Source organism: Procambarus clarkii, chromosome 61 (genome assembly GCF_040958095.1).
Source record: "Procambarus clarkii isolate CNS0578487 chromosome 61, FALCON_Pclarkii_2.0, whole genome shotgun sequence".
NCBI classification, from domain to species: domain Eukaryota; kingdom Metazoa; phylum Arthropoda; class Malacostraca; order Decapoda; family Cambaridae; genus Procambarus; species Procambarus clarkii.
Window position 1 is genome coordinate 14,029,837 of NC_091210.1, and position 21,079 is coordinate 14,050,915.

At 40.2% G+C, this 21,079-nt stretch overlaps 1 protein-coding gene across 6 annotated transcripts in view; it reads right to left on the reverse strand.

Annotated features, from left to right (window-relative positions):
- Positions 1-21,079, reverse strand: part of LOC123774425 (uncharacterized) — a 52,876-nt gene extending 31,797 nt beyond the window's left edge. The window contains exons 1-7 of one of the 6 annotated variants that reach the window (XM_045768723.2): positions 20,764-21,079; positions 13,606-14,063; positions 9,054-9,180; positions 7,791-7,867; positions 5,957-6,101; positions 5,322-5,418; positions 3,983-5,016 (exon numbers count right to left, since the gene is read on the reverse strand). In XM_045768723.2, coding sequence (XP_045624679.2) covers positions 3,983-5,016; positions 5,322-5,418; positions 5,957-6,101; positions 7,791-7,867; positions 9,054-9,180; positions 13,606-13,986 — 1,861 coding nt within the window. In that variant the 5' untranslated portion in view covers positions 13,987-14,063; positions 20,764-21,079. Of the gene's footprint in view, positions 1-3,982; positions 5,017-5,321; positions 5,419-5,956; positions 6,102-7,790; positions 7,868-9,053; positions 9,181-13,605; positions 14,064-19,834; positions 20,742-20,763 lie in introns of those variants that run through there. The other 5 variants (XM_045768722.2, XM_045768724.2, XM_045768720.2 and 2 more) reach the window with 5 other exon arrangements.

The window sequence follows — 21,079 nt, forward strand, 5'->3', positions numbered from 1 at the left end:
TATAGTACAGGACTTTATAATTAAACTGTGTTACATATGAGCTTTGACAGAACAGGCAATGTAAAGTACACACACTGCTCTGTGTGTCAGAGAGAACCTGATGGGCAGCTTGCTTATTCATGACTTAACAATTTAACAGGATAAAGTTATGAATCTTTGGCAACCTAAACTGTGTTCAAATTTAATATACTTTACAATACAAGTGAAAACTTTTTAGAAGACTCTATGGTTTAAATGGAGAGATGTTTAAATAATACCACAAAATAGTCTACAGATGCAATACTTATCAAGATAATAATCAAAATATCTAGATGGCTAAACTTACCATACTAAAATGCACATTTTTAAAATAACAAAATTTGGAATCTGCATATCCAAAATCCACACATCTGAACACGGGTGCAGCAACCAACATTAGCTACTGAAATGTTCAACAGTTTGTGTCATGGGAACCACTGAACATTAAGTCATCCTCCATCATTAATGCCTCTGACTAAACCACATCTTCACCAGAGAAGAGGAAGTAGTAAGCAATTATTAAAAGAAGGGAGAGACTATGGGGAGACTATGTAGCACCATCAAAGGTGCTAACTGTCACTAAAGATGCCAATACGAGAACAAAAGTGCATAAGGCAAATGATATCAGAGGTATTTTGAGTCACCAAGGATTCTACCGAGGGACAAATTACCGTGAGGAATAACCAGGAAGTAAGACACATGCACTTCCTGGAAGTCAGGACATTTAACAAGGATATGCACTACTGTAAGAGGTGCATATCCTCTTACAGTTAAGAGCTCGGACGATAAGGAGCAGGGTAGCGCTCCATTAAGTGCCCGTGAGTTAAACATGTATGGCCAATGCGTAACCTTGCCGGAGCCGTTTTCCACCAGCGGCTCTGGCCCAGAGGAAGGCCAAGGAGACAGGCTACCCTTAAGAACATGCAGTTTGCATAGACGAAGAAAGGGTTGCTGTGAAGCCTAGCCCTTCAGTAGTATCCCAACCCAGGTCAGAACCAGAAGCTAGGAGGCCCCTCAAAAGGGACCAATAACTTCCCCAGAGGGAAGGCTGGGAGAAAGAGGTGGCACACACTGACCAAACTGAGGGAAAATCAATGACTCCAGCCAGGGCTTGGGAGCCCAACAGCATAACAAACAGATGAAAATATTTCAGCACCACAATCAGAGATGGCAGCTAGGATCAACCTGATCGACCAGGCTGTGACTCATACGTCAGGCTGCGAGCAGCCGCGTCCAACAGCCTGGTTGATCAGTCCGGCAACCAGGAGGCCTGGTCGACGACCGGGCCGCGGGGACGCTAAGCCCCGGAAGCACCTCAAGGTAACCTCAAGGTAGGAGAAGCTAAAATGAACAATGGTGGGGAGAAAGCAGCCCATTTCTTTTCCCTGGGGGGATCAGATTTACAGGTTAACCAGACCAGAAACTAAAAATTTGTGTAAAAATAACAAGGGGGAAAGTATGCAGATAACACTTCAATAAAGAATTGAAAATACCAATGAAAAAATTTCAGTGTGTGAGTACACAGATGTAAAACGGCATCTTTAGCTGCACCAAGCAACACCTCTGGCTCAATCCCATCCTCCGGTTTAGATAGTACTTTTTGTAACTATGTGGACCATCGTACATATACTGACGTAATAGAAAATTAGATAGTATAATTTTGTATTACTGTATTCACTTTAGAGTCCAGGAAAAAGACTGAAATAGAAGTAACACCAGAGGAAGTAAAGAAACAATTAGAGGAGCTGAATGTGGTGAAAGCTGCAGGCTCTGACAAGATCTTGCCAAGGATCCTTAAACAGGCAGCTGCAGCATGTGTGTGTGCCCCTTGCTATACAACTCCTCACCAGAAACCAGGAAACGTCCTGACATTTAGAGAGTGGCTAATGTGATATCTATATGCAAGAAAGCAGGAAGTCAGGAGCCAATGAACTACAGACCAGTATCATTAACAAGTATTCCCGTAAGATATTAGAGACTAATCACAACTCATCAATTATTTAGAACATACCAATTTTATTTCCAAGCATCAACATGGATACTGGAAAGGAAAATCATGCTTGACCAACTTATTGGAGTTCTATGACAAGATGACAACAATCAAGCGGGATAGAGAGAACTGGGCAGACTGCATTTTCCTGGATTGCCAGAAAGCTTTTGACACTTCCTCACAAGAGACTCCTATGCAAACTTGAAAAACAGGCTGATGTATGGGGAAAAGTACTAAAGGTGAAGGTGAAGGAGTACCTATCATGTAGAAGGCAAAGAGGCATAGTAAGAGAAGTGTTATCAGAATGTAGAGATAATGAGAGGAGTACCTCAGGGGTCGTTACTAGGGCTCATCCTGTTTCAAATACTGCATATGTAAACAATCTAATAGAGGAAGTAAGCCTCCTCTTATCTATGTTTGTTGACGATGCTAAGCTAATGAGGTGACTCAGAACTGAGGACTGCAAACCCTTACAAGATGGCCTAGACAATCTCCAGAGATGGCTACTAGACTTTAACCCTGACAAATGCAAGGTTATGAGGATAGTAGTTGGCGCAAGAAGACCTCATATACAGCATAGGATGAAGGGAAGGCAACTTCTAACATTTGAAAAAAAGAGAAAGATTTAGGAGTGCACATAACTCAAGATCTATCACTGGAGGCACACATCAGCAGAATAACGAGGGCAGCATATGCCATACTGGCAAATATCCAGTCATCCTTCAGGAACTTGAATTAAGATCCCTTCCGAGTTCTATATACATTCTTTGTGAGACCTATTATTAAGTTTGCTGCCCTGGCATGGAACCCTTACCTGAGGATTCACAAAGCAAAATTAGAAAAAGTCCAAAATTATGCAACAAGACTAGTTCCTGAGCTAAAGGGACTGAGCTATGGAAAAAGACTGAAGGAACTGGACCTCATTACACTAAAGGAAAGAAGGAACAGAGCAGACATGATAATGATGAACAAGATGTTAAGAGAGACTAACAAAGTAGATTAAGAAGCAATGTTCAAATTAAGGAACAGTAGAATGAGAGGACACAATTGAAAACTGGAAACACAGATGAGCCACAGGGATATCAGAAATACTGTAACTTTTCCAGTCTCGTAGTTGTAAATAAGTGGAATGGACTAGATGAAGAAGTTGTCGAAGCCAATTCAGTGCACAACTTTAAATGTAAATTATGATAGCAAAATTGAGTGAATGAGTCACTGTACTGAACTGAAGATGGCCGAAAGGCAGGGGATTAAAAGCAGATGCTCAACACTGCAAACTCAACTTGGTGAGCACTATATTAGGCCACAGATAGTGTGTATTAGACCTAGGATGGTAAGGTTAGGTTAGGTTAGGTAAGGTTAGGTTAGGTTAGGTTAGGTTAGGTTACATTTTATTAGGTTAGGTTAGGTTAGGTTAGGTTACATTTTATTAGCAACACAAATACAAAACGTTTTCTGGTTTGTCCAAATTTAATAGTACCAAATTTTACTGTCTAATTGTTCATTATGTCAATACAATTATATGTACGATGGTCCACATCGTTATTGTAAGTACTATCTAAACTAAAGAATATGCTGCCCTAGCTCCACTCCCCAAAGCATGAGACACTAATTATAATATTATTATATTTTACTGAAATTATTATATGCCAAAACATTATTAAATGATAAGTCATATAAATATATTACAATAATAACTATCAAAGTCTATGTATAATTTGATATGTCAAAGATAATTGTTAAGTAAATGGTATAATTTGCACATACAAAATTGTTAAGTAAACAAAACTGAAACTTTGAATATGATTTCAGGCAGGAATGAATTGATTGTTGATTTACATGTAGTGTTCTGGGAGGAAAGTGATCCTACATAATGCTCAACGTGCATAGAGGATTAACGAAAGGATTCAATTATTCACTAAAGTATATTAAATCCTCAAACTCATCAAAGATAGAAAGTAACTTTGCATTTACCATCCTCATTATTCTTTTCCAGCTTCCGTCGTTGTTCTTCTTGATGCCGAAGAATAGCCTCAATCTGCTCCTGCATCGATTCCCTTTCTTTCGACGTTTGTGTGTTATCTACTGGCTCAGTCTTGATATTAACAGGGGTTTTCCATGTAGACTTGAGACCATGGCTTTGCAGTATAGCAGTTATCTGGTCTTGTAATGTTAAAGGCTGTTTTTCTTCTTCTGCCATTTCTTTGATTTCTTCCTTCACCCTGATCTTTGCTACCTCTGAACGCGAGGCTGGCACGGGAAATATAGTTAGACCTCCAAGGGTGAGAGAGCCTTTTGGCTCTTCCCGTTCCTTCGCTTCCTGCTGTTGTTGTTGTAGTAAGAGCTGCTGCTGCAAGTGTTGCTGCTGTATGTGCTGTTGAAGTTGTAACTGTAGTTGCTGTATCTGTATTTTCTCATCTTCCTGATCTTCTTCCATCTGATCTTCTGCCTGATTCTCTTCCTCCTGATCATCTTCCCTCTGATCGTCTTCCGAGTCATTACCTTCTTGCTTATCATTTTCTTGCTCATCTTCTTGTTCTTCTTTGATTGCAACTTTCGATAACTTGTTCTTGTGTGCATTGTGCAACTGTGCTAACAGCAACTGCTGCATTAACTGCTGCTGTTGCTGTTTTATTATGAGGGGATTGTCTTGTAACTGCGACAATACTGCTGAATCTATAAGTGGTGGGGGAGATGAAGGGGATTGGTGGTGTTGTTGTTTCTGTAACTTCTGCAGCAACAACAGAGGTAGGGCAGCTTGAAGAGGTGTCGGAGAGCTCTGTTGACTGGTTAGTGTGGGCTTTATATCTTTCTCAATATTTCCTTTGGCACAGATATCCGAGATATCCATAGCGTCATCTTCAAGGTGCGTCAGATCAACGCCAGTTTTGGAGCTGCATTTAGATATTTTGTGTGTGTCCAGTAACACCTTGTGAGTAAATCCCACATTGCAATGTGGACAATATAGTGTTTCACGCTCGTGGGCTTCTTTATGGCTCTCTAAAAACCTGAAAGTAAATAATAATAACTTATTTCATTTGAAAATAGAGAAAAATTATCTTGATATAACACATTCAGTAATGTTTCCTATACACAAGTAAACATATGTAATGCTGCTAAACTGACATTATCTTTACACTGTTTACTTTCCAATCTTTCTCAGTATAGTACACCCTTCAGACACCTTAACCCCTGCTGAAAGACGTATACCATCTTGAAGATGCCCCTGTATTGTTTCTCTTAATAAGCTCCATCATTCTATGAGAAAAAAATTATGTAAAATGCTTCCATAATATAGCTGACATCAACTTACTTTTTTGCAATAAATGTAGAGGGGCAGAGGGTACAGTACCATCGGGCATCAGGATCACTTGCATTCTTGCCGGCTTTGTTATCACCTGGTGCTGCACCTGAAACAAAAATACCGATTACGTTACAGAGTGACATGGCTCGGTGAATGACTTGATGATCGGTCTGGCACATCCGATGTGCCAGACCGAGCAGTCTGGCATAGAGCGGGTACCCCAGTAATATGCCTTTAAGCAGGTCAACTTTAGGAGATCTTTGGGATTTAACCTTATTTTTCCCATATACATTTAAGTTTGACTTTAATGGGTTTTTAACTGCACTGTTTTTGCAGAAACATAATCCCTCATACAAACTATACTACCTGTAGCACTGATAATATTATGCAAATAAGAGCAGAGTACAGCATATCAAATTTGCAGCAGCAACCCCATTTGTGGCAAAATATTAAATATTAATTTCATAGATTAAACAAGCATTAATGAGATAACAGAAGGATGATGACTGAGATGAAAATGAAGACGAAAGAATCCCTAGAAACTGAAAATAGGAAGCATAAGGAAGAAACGTACTGAGAACTTAGTTACAGATGGAATTACAAATACCCATATATTGCTGGGAATCAAGGACTATGTATTTTACCTCGGTCTTTTGGTGGCAAACGTTTGCGAATGCTCGCCCGTCTATTCTGAAACCACATTTTGATGCTGCGGTACGGTGTTTTGATTCGCAAAGCAATGCAGTGTTGGTCAATTGGCTCCGGGAAGTTGTTATGCTCAAATGTCGTCTGTGGAAATGAAATACAATTAAACTTTCTTTGATGATACCTGTAGTTCATAGCCTATTTTTATTATACAATCCTACTATTTATATTTGTACATATTACAGAGATCAGTTAACTGAAAAAATTTACTATATAAATGAGATGTCAATCCTTCAGACACAGTGTTGCTACTATTTCTGAGCCGAGGTCCTTGGATGCTAATTAAGTCAACCCTATGATGGTCCACCTAGGACTAGCATCCCTTGCTAGGCTCTCATCAATCTCATCCCCCACCATGACAAGTATCTTTGCAAATGATCTGGTTGACGAAGAGACAGTAAGGAGTCTAATTTAAGCCTCAAGGAACTTAAGAATGGGAGACAGTGGTTATCTTGAGGTTATCTTGAGATGATTTCGGGGCTTTAATGTCCCCGCGGCCTGGTCCTCGACCAGGCCTCCACCCCCATAAAGCAGCCCGTGACAGCTGACTAACACCCAGGTACCTATTTTACTGCTAGGTAACAGGGGCATAGGGTGAAAGAAACTCTGCCCATTGTTTCTCGCCAGCGCCCGGGATCGAACCCGGGACCACAGGATCACAAGTCCAGCGTGCTGTCCGCTCGGCTGACCGGCTCCCTAACCTCTGCCTGGGGAGCCTAACTCAAGCCACCTACCTCACTATGAGAGCAATGCCCTCAACTCTGCAAGTGATAATCAGCAACACATGAAATGTCAATAATTACTGCTATACTGCTAGTAGACAAATGTTGTCGGCCATCGTCACTTTGGTGCTTAAAATCCACCATATCTTGACATGAACTCTGTGGTGGCCAATACAGTACAAGGTTAATTTTGTTTACATTAAATAAGAACATAACAGAGGCAACTGCAGAAAGCCTATTTCTCCAAGGCAGTCGGCTCCTATTTATACACAACTAAACTCATTTGTATACCTGCCTAATTTTCACTTGAAACAATCCAGCGATCTCATGTCTATTATAGTTTGCGAGGTTTCGAGGTCCAGCTTTACATTTGAAGCCAGTTACCTCCCTGTGTAGCCCTGGACTGCTTATCATCTATCAGATACCAGTGAGCGACTGTGTATCTGTGTATGCTTCATCTCCCATCTATGTGGCCCATTTTCCATACCTTCAGCTTGGGTAAGTGCTTTATTCAACGAGGAGAGCTGACTCAAGGTGTATCTGATGGGCTTCAACTAAAAAATATAGTGTTGAATGAAGTCAGTCTTATGCACTAGTCTTCATGGATACGCCCATTCACCTCTCATTTGTTGCCTTTTTCTCAAGCTTGCTTAGATAGTCTGCGCTTAAAGTGAACCAACAACCACCTTGACACACCCTGCCAGTGACAACACAAACACAGCTCTGTTTACTATTAGCTAAGCTGCCCCGCTGCCACCTGCTTTACAGTAAGCCGATTCTTCAACAATAGCTACAGACTCTTCACTGTCTCCTTTCCCTAACTGCTTTCACAAGACCATTTACACGGACCCTTATCGTGGTAGGGGCTAAGGAGGGCAAGAGCCAAGTGTGGCATACAAGTCCAACTTAACCCGAGGACTTTTCTTATACAGTACCTACTCTTGCTTATCCCTCACATAATATTTATTCTTCTAGCTAATTTTGATATTATTATTAGATATTTGTCAGCTAAGTGGTAAGGTCAGTGTTAAATATTATATGAAAAACAAACCTCTAATACTTTATATTGTTTTTCATTGAATGCAGTTCGCTTGCGTTTAAATTGCATCTCCCCGACTTGACCACAATCTGAAACAAATAATTCAAGTGATAAAATCCATAAAGAAAACCTGCAAAAGGCAAAGAACATTTTATTCTCCTAAAGAATTAAAAAATTGCAATTACTCAAATTAATTAAAATACTTTAAACATTTATATTACATTCACTATTTTAATTAAAGTACGAACAGTATTTCTATTTTTATTCTACGATATGGTATTTTCTTTAGATGGTAATTATCTAATCTAAGAAATGAAGAACTGAAAGTTGCATACAATCTCTTGCAGAAATTTATATGCATAATTTAACTAATCTCCAGAACATAATGTAACTAATCACCAGAACATAATGTATCTAATCACAAGAACGTAATGTAATTAATCACCAGAACATAATGTATCTAATCACCAGAACGTAATGTAATTAATCACCAGAACGTAATGTAATTAATCACCAGAACATAATGTATCTAATCACCAGAACGTAATGTAATTAATCACCAGAACGTAATGTATCTAATCACCAGAACGTAACGTAACTAATCACCAGAACGTAATGTAACTAATCACCAGAACGTAACGTAACTAATCACCAGAACGTAACGTAACTAATCACCAGAACGTAACGTAACTAATCACCAGAACGTAATGTAACTAATCACCAGAACATAATGTAACTAATCACCAGAACGTAATGTAATTAATAACCAGAGCGAAATGTATCTCTGAGAAAATATTGGGGCCATACATACTGGTACATTGGAATTGAATTCACATCCCCGAACTCACCATGCACGTGCACTACCGACTAAACCACGATGGGGTGAACTATCTCACCCAGAAGTACTACTGCTACTCCAAGGAAGTCTGGTACAGTAGTACTTTTGATGAACTTGAAGGTATAGAAAGGCTAAACAGTTAGCAGAAGATTAAATATATACCAGTTTTTTAACAGCATTAGTGAACTAGTACCATTTGGCTGTAAAGTTATGAAATATGACAACAGAGACAATACGGATTACCTCAAAACAACACCAGTGGAAAAGCAGAATGAAAGAAGCTGTCTAAACAAATAAAAGACAAAACTAATTGGAAAGTAATAATTGTACAAAGGACAATATAATTGTGAGAAAAGTGCAGTTCTAAAATTTACATATTATAAAATAACAAATTTACCAACAAAACACAATTCCAGAAAACTGCTTCTCAACTTTACCTTCCTGATTTTCATTGTTGTTGCTCATGCTGGAAGCAGGGCGCTTGCGCTCATTCTTAATGTGGGGTGTAATGGTGACCTGTGGCTGCGTGCTGGAACTGAGCTGAGATAACATCTGCTGCTGAAGCTGTAACAATATACAAAACAGAATAATAGATTTTGAGACTCAATACATAATGCATTTCTAAGCACTCGCTTGGTTTCCCCTTAAGGTAAGACACCACTGTCGTTAAGAGAACATATTATGTAGTTAGGAAAGACACATTTGAGGAACGTAGCTCATAGAAAATAAGCCCTATGAACCCTTCCCATCAGAAGATGCTTGGGCTGAAGCCTATAGTTTAAACACCAGGTGTAAAGGCCGAAAGGTATCCTGAGCATCACCTAAGATTTGTTGAATGACAGATTCAGAAAACAACAATAGGAATAAAGGGTTGGAAAGCAACAGACTGAATGTCCACCAGGACTCCTGAGACTGGGCCAGGCTATCTTGAGTTATCTTGAGGTTATCTTGAGATGATTTCGGGGCTTTTAGTGTCCCCGCGGCCCGGTCCTCGACCAGGCCTCCACCCCCAGGAAGCACCCTGTGACAGCTGACTAACTCCCAGGTACCTATTTTACTGATAGGTAACAGGGGCATAGGGTGAAAGAAACTCTGCCCATTGTTTCTCGCCGGCGCCTGGGATCGAACCCAGGACCACAGGATCACAAGTCCCATGTGCTGTCCGCTCGGCCGACTGGCTCTCAGATCTGCACATCTGCAGGTCAGATACGCAGCAAAGAAGTCTGCGTATTGACACAAGCAAAATCAGTGAGAACAGCTAAGGCAGTCTCAGCTGCAGATGAAGTCAAAGAGAAAGATGAAAACTTTCTCAGCCCATCTAATCCATCAAACTCTTCATAAAGATGACCAGAGAAAATTAGACATGCCAAAAGAGTAAGAACATCAGCAAATCGAGAGCAAGCTTTCAAATCTGCAACAAGATGCAGCAGCAAAGTAGGCACCTGGACATGAAGGGAGTAATTAACACTTGGAGACCTATACAAAAAATTTCATATCTCTAAGGAAGATAGAGTTGCTTGCAAGTCAGGATAAAGTAGGGACCCGATTCCACATCCAAGAAGCGGCAGGATAATTAAAATAAAAAAGAACCAGGTTCAGTTAATAGTGCATCCATCGGTGAAACCAACAATAGAGCCACCAGGCAGTGCACCCAAGGAAGTAATTGGAGGCTCGTCCACAAACCATAGAAACCCACCGAGGAGACACGGTGTAGCTTCCCAAAGTACTGTACCATGCTGCGCAATAGTGAAAATAACACAAACTGGTACACAAATCAGTAGCAAATTGCCACATCTGCTGCCCCTGTCTCTAAGGAGCAGAAGCCTGGCAGACATGGTAAGAGGTACTGGCATTCCCTAAAGATATTATACCCATGCAACAAGAAGTGAAGCAAGTACTGAAGCTATGCCAAGTCTTGACCTGTTGGGAAACCAAGCAGCCTGCAACCAAACACTAGAGTGAGAAAATCTCGTAAAGGTACCTAGACACATTACCACCTAGGAAGCCACTTTTACCTGGAACATACCTGGAGAGGGTTTTGGGAGTTCTTCTACTTCCTGCTAAGTACAGTACTGCCAAATGTTTACAAACCAGTGAGCACGGCAAATACACAGACTTGAAACATAAACATGAAAGTGCTAAATACACAGCATAGAAAAATACTGCTGTGTACAGGCCCTACTGTGCTATATAAATAATGTTTAAATAGATGAATAAACCACTAAATTTAATTCTGGTTCCAAACCAGTCTGGCAGCACAGCCAGAGTCAGGCTTATATGCGAGTTGGTTTAGTGGGTCAAGTCATGCTTCAATTGTTACCACCAGACAGCGGGAGTAGTAGACCTAGCCTAGGCGGTGGGGAAGGGAAGGGAACTAAGAGGAGAAAGCACCAAGCCATTACGACTATATAGCACTTAGAAGCGGTCAGGATAAGGATTTGTGATGGGACAGGGGGGAAGGAATGATGCTCAACCACTTGGATGGTCAGGGATTGATTGTCGACCTGCATGAAGCGAAATAAAACCGTCCCCCCCCAAAGTGATTGGGCCTAAGTGGCAGACAAACCAACTGGTAGTTACTAAGGTGCTCTATGGTGATCTTTGAGTTACCAAGGATCTTAGGGTTTGTAAATCATTTTTTAATGTACTGTAAATTATTTTAATTGTTTAAAGTTCACCTTGGATGAATGACATCCTTCAACGTTCCCTAGTACCAGTATGACCCTGTGAGGATCTTTGAGAAGCATATCATACTGCTGGTACCTCAAATGTTGCCCAGACTGACGGAACATTTTCTCCTTATGACAGTGGTTATCTAAAGGGACAACCAAGTGCTGTTTCTCAGACATATAAACTATTAGTTCTTGATAAATTTGACATTTTTATCATAGCCAATTGATGAAGGTATACCAAATCCCTTATGCCAGGAGCAGCATACAAAATATAGAATATTAGAAAATATGCTTAAAAATACAGTACAAATATTCCTTACTGTCACTCTGCACTAATATTGTATAATATGGATAACATATACAGTAGTTAAAAGGGCAAAGGGAGGGGAAGAGGAAGAGTGTGGGAGGGCTGGCAGAAGTTTGTCTCAGGTCTACTGTGTACAAGATTTGTGCCCATCAGTGGTTATCTTGAAGTTATCTTGAGATGATTTCGGGGCTTTAGTGTCCCTGGGGCCCGGTCCTCGACCAGGCCTCCACCCCCAGGAAGCAGCCCGTGACAGCTGACTAACACCCAGGTACCTATTTTACTGCTAGGTAACAGGGGCATAGGGTGAAAGAAACTGCCCATTGTTTCTTGCCGGCACCCGGGATCGAACCCAGGACCACAGGATCACAAGTCCAGTGTGCTGTCCGCTCGGCTGACCGGCTCCCCGTCTGTGGGTGGCCAGGTTGGGGGTATTAGAGAGAGGGAAATCTTGGTTGCAAGGGTGGGTAGGCCTTGGAGAGCAGGCCTACCCACACAAACCCAGCAGGTGAGTGGGTTTATTTGCAGGTTATATACACCTGTGGCCAAAGCCAAATATACACATAGGCATGGCGTTCCAAGGCCTAGACCCTCAGCTTCACTTGCCAGTGATATATCTTCTTATTATATTATAATATTTGCAATGTAATTTAGTTGATATACCACTTGGCCCAGTGCCATTCAGCCCCCCCCCCCCCCCCCACAATTTTTGTAAAAAGCATATTCATTTTCATGTTGAATTGAATGCTCAAACAATTTTTTTTTAGATACTTTTAATGTATCAATATGTTATAGGAGAATATTTGAAGAATCTCACATTTTTGTTATATGATTTTATTCAATGGTTTAGATACCAAATGTTTTACTCAGTCCAGGTCAAAATATAATTAACTCCCCTCATCAACATAATTTGTAATTATATGTTTCCCTAGTACGATATATACAGTATTTATTATCAAAATGTTAACAAGAGTACTTGCTTACATGTTAACACCTTCACATATGTGTTTTGGACCTCTTGGAGTCTTGCTCAGCCATGAGTAAAATGCTTATACAGAATAGTAATCATTTTGTTTTCAATTTTTTTTTTTGTTATAACTAAATTTTGTATTTAAATGTCTGCAAATGAATTCTTTAGAGTACAGTATAGATACAAAAATAACATGTGTACAGTATTGATAATGGATTATGCTTGATGGCACTTAATAATATAGTATATGAATGTTTATACATTTCAACATTCTTCATTTCTTTTTCAGCGTGAATTTTACAATATGAAAATATATGTACGTGATCGATTTATATGACTGTAAAAAATAAAATAAACAGAACTTTCATTCTTTTCTGTCAGGTATGTAAAGTGTAAAGTCCTGTCAGGTGTATAAGATGTAAAGTGAAAATACGCACTAATAAAGCAATTACAGTCTTGAGGTGATCTCTAGTTGTGGCTGGCCGAGGTGATCGCTAGTTAGTCCCCCTCGTAAGCTCTGCCCCACACTGTGCTCATGTATTTCAACTTTCATCATGTAAGTGTAAACAGAATGGTTAAGATAGTGATTTTCGTACATTCCAATATGAAAAGACACTAGTCATCGGACCATTTACAAGATATTACGGATGACTAAAAAGTGTCATCGGAACATTAAAGTATTTACTAGAATAAGTTCAGAAAGGTTTAATTACTTTACTGTATTTAAAATTGACAGTATGTTTACTAACTTTTAAATCCATGTGCTTCTCTCTCAATGTAATAAGCTTTTATATAGGTTACACACCAAAACATGTTGCAAACCCCATACTACTTTCTTGTACACGTATAAATGCAGGATGATGGATACAGACAGAGAGGAAGATATAACACGAGAGATGGAAAAATGGAGGCTAAAAACCTGAAAGATACATATATAAATACAGTATACAGCATGCTGTATACTTTTATACATACACAAAAGGGTTACAAGCGAGGCTATGATTAGGGAAACATGTCATTTGGCTAGACCTGTCACTGCTAACCTGCTGAAACTGAGCCATGACTCCTGCTTGGTACTGCAGAATGTGGGAAACTACCGTCTGCTGTAGTTGGTTCAATTGAGCAACGACAGCCTCCTGTGGTACAGTTGAGGTCGATGGTGGCGGTGAATCGGATGCCTGTGGAGGCAATTCTGGAGATTCTCTGCCTCCAGTTTTATCTTCTTCACTTTCTTCTTTTTCCTCATCTTTCTCCTTTTTAACATTTACTACTACTACTGTTGCTTCTTTCTTTTCTTTAATTACCTTCTGTTCCTCGTGTTTTAATACAACTGCTGTTACTTCTTGTTCTATATTATGTTCACGCTCCTGTTTGTTCTTCTTTTCCATGCTTTTCCTCCGCTTGCTACATTGTCTCTTCTTCATGAGTGCAACTGGTTGGGTTCCCTTAATCCTAGATTGTCTCTCTCCATGCCATCTGTCCTTGCAACCCCCAAGGGAGCCTGTAAAACATCAAAGAAATATATTAAATACTGTAACCTCAATGTTTATAAATGCAGAGAATAAGTCACAATAACATGGATGAAACAAATCGCCCAACCTACACACGAAATGAAACGATAGTGACCATGTTTCAGTCTGTCTTGACGTGGGTTCATGATGACCTAAAATGCCATCGCTTTCATTTCTTGTGTGTTGGTTGGGTTGTGTGTTTATTACTGTCTTGCCAAAAGGTTCAGGTTACTCAAAGCACATGTGACTCGCATCCATGGCTCTTTCTCTCTCTCTCATTTTTAAATTTATATACTGTACAAGAATTCTTACATTCTTGTACAGCCACTAGCACGCATAGCGTTTCTGGTACTGTAGGTCCTTAATCCTATGTTCCACGGAATACAACCCCGCCAAATCGTTTAACAACCAGGTACCCATTTTACTGTTGGGTATACAGAGGCTACAGTTAAGGATTGACGCCCAGTAAATCCTCCCCGGCCAGGATACAAGCCTAGGACAAAGCGCTCACAAAATGCCAGGCGAGTGTCTAACCACTACACCATGGGAACCTCTCATAAAGTTTCACTGAGAAATTAACTATACAATTTATTAATCCCTTTAAATTATGACTTTACTCAAAACCAATACCAAAACATGCCATGGATTAAATAAGGCACGCTAATACTGCACAACATTTATACAAAAGAGGTATGTCTGTACGTTTTCAATACAGATTAAATAATTTCTGCAGGCAAGTGATACATGTTTAATTTATTTTCACCCTTAATTTTGTTGGGAAAACTTATCCTACGGCATAACTCAAAAGTAAAGACATTGTCCTATAAAATTAAACCAGAATGGTAACTATAGTCTATGCAATAACAACAGAGATACAGTATACCAAAAACAAAATAAAACTAGTAAAAGATCAGATATAAAACAAACAAGGCGCAATGGTTTCAAAGTTCACCAAGCCACAATGTAGGACAGAAAACAGGAGATGCTCTTTCACTTGGTCTGGGCCTAATGTAGCGGGGGCTACACCAGCTTAACCACCAAAACCGAAAATGCCAAAACATTGCTGCAATTCAAAATACAGCTCGATAAAATTATTAAGACAAGTGAGGACCCCTTTGACAAGTTGCCCATTTTCTATCTTTGTTGAGGATAGAAAATGGGCAACTATGGCCCCCCCCCCTCACCCTCAAAATGGGGAGTGGGGGGGGGGGGGGACATAGACAAATCAAGCAAAAACGGTCGAGTCGAGGGGGCAAAGCAGACTGATAGAGTTCGGGGTGGGAGGAGGCCTAGGAGATGGACGGTCGAGGGAATGGGGAAGGACAGAAACAGTGGAGAGCACTTGATCAGAGACAGCATCAGAGGAAGAATCAAGAGCCACAGAAATCTCCATAGAGGGGGCCCAGTCGACTCTGCCACAGAGATGGGAGGAGTTGTTACAATGGATGGAGCCAGTCCAAGTGACAAATTGTTCACCACTGGGGGGCTTTGGGCTCAACCCTACCAGAGATGGGAGTGGAGCAGTGTGTGTTAGTCGGGAGTCAGAGCAGCAGCTTGGTCTGGGCCTAATGTAGCGGGGGGCTACAGAGCCTGGCCTTCCATCACAATCTGAAGACCGACAACCAGAGCGTAACTCCATTGTCTCCCGAGACTGATGGATGCCTACTACTGTATTCAATGCTCTTTTGTATGTTTCACTCCATTTAATTATTGGAGGATTAATACTTCTTTTACAGGTTAAACTAATAGTTTTTTTTTTTTTTTTTTTTTTTTTTTTTTTTACTTTTCTCATCCATCTGGTCCTTTTCCCTTCCACTGCCACAGCACATATATTTATACAAGTTCGGCACTGGTTTTTGTTAAGTTATCCCACAATGGTTCAAGGTCTTGTCACCTATTAGCTCCCTCCATTCTCATTCTTTGATGTCCTCAAAAGTAAGCACAGATCATCACCCTAGACTTTTATACTATGTATAGGTTTCTAGGATTATATTACATCTCGGGTAATAGTGGTCATATGTAGGAATGATGTTACCTAGGATGGGATTTGTCATATACTGTATATATATAAAAAAAAAAAAAAAAGAGTATTATTGTATGCTGCATCATTGTTGAGGTCAAGAAACCTGTTAGGCTAATCAAGGTCTACCAATCTAAAGCACAATGTCCATATGATCACCCATCCAGCACTGGCTTAAAGCCTTAACTACCGCACTGCGCACTTGGTTTCGGCAAAAACTTCATAGTGCAACTGTCAAGGACATATTTTTGTTGTTTTTTAAAAATGTTCAGGTAAAGTTAATGTCAAAATGTTTCCAAACTCAACCATTTTCATTTCAAAACACAAAGTGTGATGAAAACATTAAAAAAAACATTAAAATATAGCCTAATTAAAAAAATAGCACTTCTCTCAAAGCACCTCGGGGTGCTCTGTACCGTGCGGTGGATAACATGACTACATACACATGCCATACTGTGCCATGTCATTATTACTTCTGCACACTCATGACTGTTTCACACTGCCTAGACTTAACACATCATAAGTTTGATAAAGCCTGAAATATTTATATAATATCCATGTTGTACAGTGAATAGACTCCCACATTATTGTGACATTTCAGCGCAAATTTTGAGGTATTAACTCCAGCTTAACAGGAACATTAAAATAAACTTTCCAAAACACAGTTTATTATATTCATTCGACAGGGCAACTCAGTCTATGGAAAGCGAGGGGTAACTGATTAACTACAGGAATTATGTTGTTAATATCCCTTCTAATGGTCAAACGGTTGGTTGCTTGAATTTCTAATGGTCAATGACCCATCACAAAAGTCCGCAGGTCAAATTCGATAAATTGGGAAAGTACAGTATTTGAAACTAAACTATACTGTTGAATTTAGACATATATCAAATCATCCACTAGTTTTAAGTACTTGAATTTTATAAACTGTTTTAGCTTATCACTGCAAACACTGTACTCCATTTGCTTTAAGGCTTTACAAAAACTCAGTGCATTCTACCGGCTTCATATAACAAATTACTGTATATACCAGGTACAATAACAGATGTGAGAGTGCTAGATTGTTTCAAGCAATGGATAAACACACACAGTATACGAGAATTTGGGTGGATACAAATAGGCCTATGGGCCCATAGGCCTTCTGCAGTTTCCTATATTCTTATGTTCTTTCCAAAGAATTGCTTAATTTTAAATAGGTTAATGCATATAAATTAGTCTTAAGTAGCCTATTCTAATGTATTGATTCATTTACATTATACACAGTACATGTAAGCAATACATCAGAGCTACAGGATCCTGTGCATATTGTTTACTTATAGATCTTAAATAATATACAGTACAGTACATTGATTGATTGATGAAGATTAAGTCACCCAAAATGTGGCAAGGGCATGAATAGCCCGTAAGTGGTGGCCCTTTTGAGCCATTACCAGTATCAAGAGCTGATACTGGAGATCTGTGAAGGTGCGACTGCACCCTGTGTGATGGGAGATGTCTCCCGTGAGTACAGTACATGTAATATCTAAGTACTGTACAGTACTAACCAGTGTACAGTACTTAGATGATATATTTCATATCATGCAAACTATTATTTAAATATTAAAATTTATATAACAGTTCACCCAATATGAAATACAGTACATTCTTCAAGCTGTAGTAATACGAATTATGTTCATTTAACAATTAGTAACAAAAATAAAACATCTGAAACTTTCTTAGAAAACAAGTTATGCAGTGCTTATAGTGCTAAATAGTAATTATTACCAACACCATTACTAGTAATTACTATTCAGTACTGACTGCAACACAGATAATCTAATTAGGAAATTTAAACACTCACTGTGGTGCTATTAATGTGTATTTTGCCAGCCTGGTTAGGCGCCGACATAGGTTCTGACCAGTAACTGTCTACATAACCATGCAAACAGCCAACAGAGTCACTGTTTTAAATGGACACTGACAAGCCATCATCAGCTTCCTGTAATAGATTGAATATAAACCATATCTCGAGATGATTTCGGAGCTTAGCGTTCTCGCGGCGCGTAAAGGAGGCCTGACCAGGCCTCCTTTATGTTACACACCCCCAGGAAGCAGCCCGTAGCAGCTGTCTTAACTCCCAGGTACCTATTTACTGTTAGGTAACAGGGGGCATCAAGGTGAAAAAAACTGCCCATTTGTTTCTGCCTCTGCCGGAGATCGAACCCGGAATCTCAGGACTACGAATTTGAAGTGCTGTTCACTCAGCTGCCAGGCCAATACCCAAATAAACCACATTCTAGGCCTATCTCAAGTAACTACTGTACATTATGTTAGGAACATAAATGATGGGTTGGCATCATTCATAGTTGTCAATGATGCCAAGCCATTAAGGAACATGTGTTCAATTATCGTAGCTCAGTTAATGTAAACAAATCTAAAGATCTCATTTGTAGGCCTACAAATATGAATGTACTGTATTTACATACCAACTTACACAACAGAATGTATTATTTGTGTCAATTAGATTTTCAAAAGATGGAGTTGGGGCTTTGGGAGTCATAGGCCAAAAGGAAATATCACTTTACCAGACCATTCAAGGTACAATGGTGGACTGATAATAGCAAGGACCAGGTGTAGTTGTGTCGAGTACATAACTAACTTCAAGGTTTCATCAGGACAAGATAAGTAAAATGTTTATATGCAAATTTACCAACATAATGAATAATTAATTGCTTCACCAAGTTGCCCAAGAATCAAGTTTACTTTTGCCTCATATACTGTAGTGCCCATACAGCACCACTCCTGTGCCAGGCAAGTCCACTACGGGCTCACCATAGCCCGTGCTACTTGGAACTTGTTCCGAGTAGCTGAATCTATAACAACAACATGTACTCATCATGTTGTACAGTACTTAACAAATGGGTGCACAGTCGTAATAATTAGTGCTGTGATAACATGAACAAAGTTTCATCAAAGTTGCAGCAAATAACTTGTCCCAATGACCTAGTTCGAAGTTGCTAGTCTCCCGTCACATGCCCCTAGTGATGTTTACTCGTGTGTAATCATTAAATAATCCCACTAGAGAACAGGGCAGACTTAGGACCATCATTTAATGAAACAGTCTTCTTGGTTATGAGTCTTAAATCTTAATTATAACCATTTATTTTGTAATTTATGAAAGGCATTACAAAACAGGTCCTATAATTCTTGCATTTAAAATACAGTAATATATTTTGACAGACAAAAAGCCTGTATCATGTAAATATATGATACAGTATTGTAGTGAATCTTAAATTGAGCATCAACACTTAATCTCCAGCAATACAAACAAGGTGTATTAGTGGCTGAGCAATACTGTATAAAACACACCAATTAAAAAAAAATCCATTGTATTTTCTTGTAAATAATGTAAATAACAATTGTAACTTTGTAGGCCTACAAATATCAATCCACAGCATTGTATTTACATTACCAAGTTACACAACATATTGTATTATTTGTATCAATTAGATTATCAAAAGATGGAGAGTAGGCCTATTGTGTGTGCAACTTGGACTAGTCTTAAAAGCCTTAAAAGTCTTAAAAAGTGAACAAGGGCCTCCACTCTCACTATATACTTACCACTCTGCTATTTCTCACTATATAATGTGTCAATTAGATTATCAAAAGCTGGAGAGTAGGCCTATTGTATGTAACTTGGACTAATGTTAACAAAAGCTTCCTGAAAGTGAACAAGTGCCTCCATTCTCACTATATACTTACCACTCGGCTATTTCTCACTATATAATCCAACTTGTGTTCACCCAAATCACAAATATTATAAACTAATATCACTTCTGGCACTTATTGGGTATAAATATGGCACGTACTTCCTTTCCTTATTTGGAACTTCTCTACCCCATTCTATCTCCATTTTGCAATTTAAATGGCACTTAAGGGAGTGAGAAATGTGCGTGGAGGATCAATTAGAGCAGGTGAGGGAGAGAGGCCAGCCTTATCAAAGATGGCAATTCCTTACGAGAATTGCCAAACTGGCCCACAACCCTTGACATTTGCTCCTGCACAACTTCCTCCAGGTTTAACACCGCTCTCCCTCGCCTCTCGCCTCCTCCACCCACCTCTCCCTCTTATTTTAACACTTTAATCATCGTGCGGGGGGTTAAAGGCGAGATAAAGCGCGCGTTAGTGGCGATAAAGGTGGACATTCCCCGCGGAGGAGCCAGGTGAGGGAGAATCACCTGGGCCGCCGCTTTATCTCAACCTCAAAATGTAAACAAACCGCCCTCAGCCATCACGTGACTCTAATTCACTCTGTCCTGGCCTCCTGCGGCCACTCACTAACCTCTCGGGGCCTAGTGCGGCACCATCGAGGTGCAAATGACCAGCGTGGCACCAAACTACGGGGCGCAAGGACACCGCTGTCCAACAAGGTAGTGCAACTGAGTCGTCAAGTCCACAATTACGGCGAACGACTAGGTTCGTATCCGTTCTTGCCCTTCGATTCCCTTCTCGTTTCCCCCGCGATAATAACCTCCCCAACCTCGCACGGGTTTATTAGTGGATTGAATAATGGATTGGAGTGGTTGGGAGTGTGGTGTGCGAAGGAGGGTGGAGTGTATAGCGGGTTATTAAGCGTGAGGTTGGGTGTGAATGCAAGGGTCGGGACGCGAGCCGTCGTTAACCACCCTTACCATCGCCAGCGGACGCGGATTGGCCGTAACCACCGGCGTCCGAGTGTGCGCACTGCGACTTCAAGTGGCGGCATCTGCGCCGCCCCCTACCGCCCTATATAACACCCTCCCCACTAACAATCCACTTCCACCGCCACTTGGGGTCGTCTCGATCAATAACCAGCCTCTGCAATGGGCACGGAGGGGCTCTGGGGTGGGGGCCGAGGCATTATCCGGCTATAGGAGAGGCGGGTCGTGAGGTGGTATACGGTTATGAATAGACTTGGCCGTTCCTGGGGGCAACAGCCATGGAGGCACCCGCCCGCCCCTAATGCCT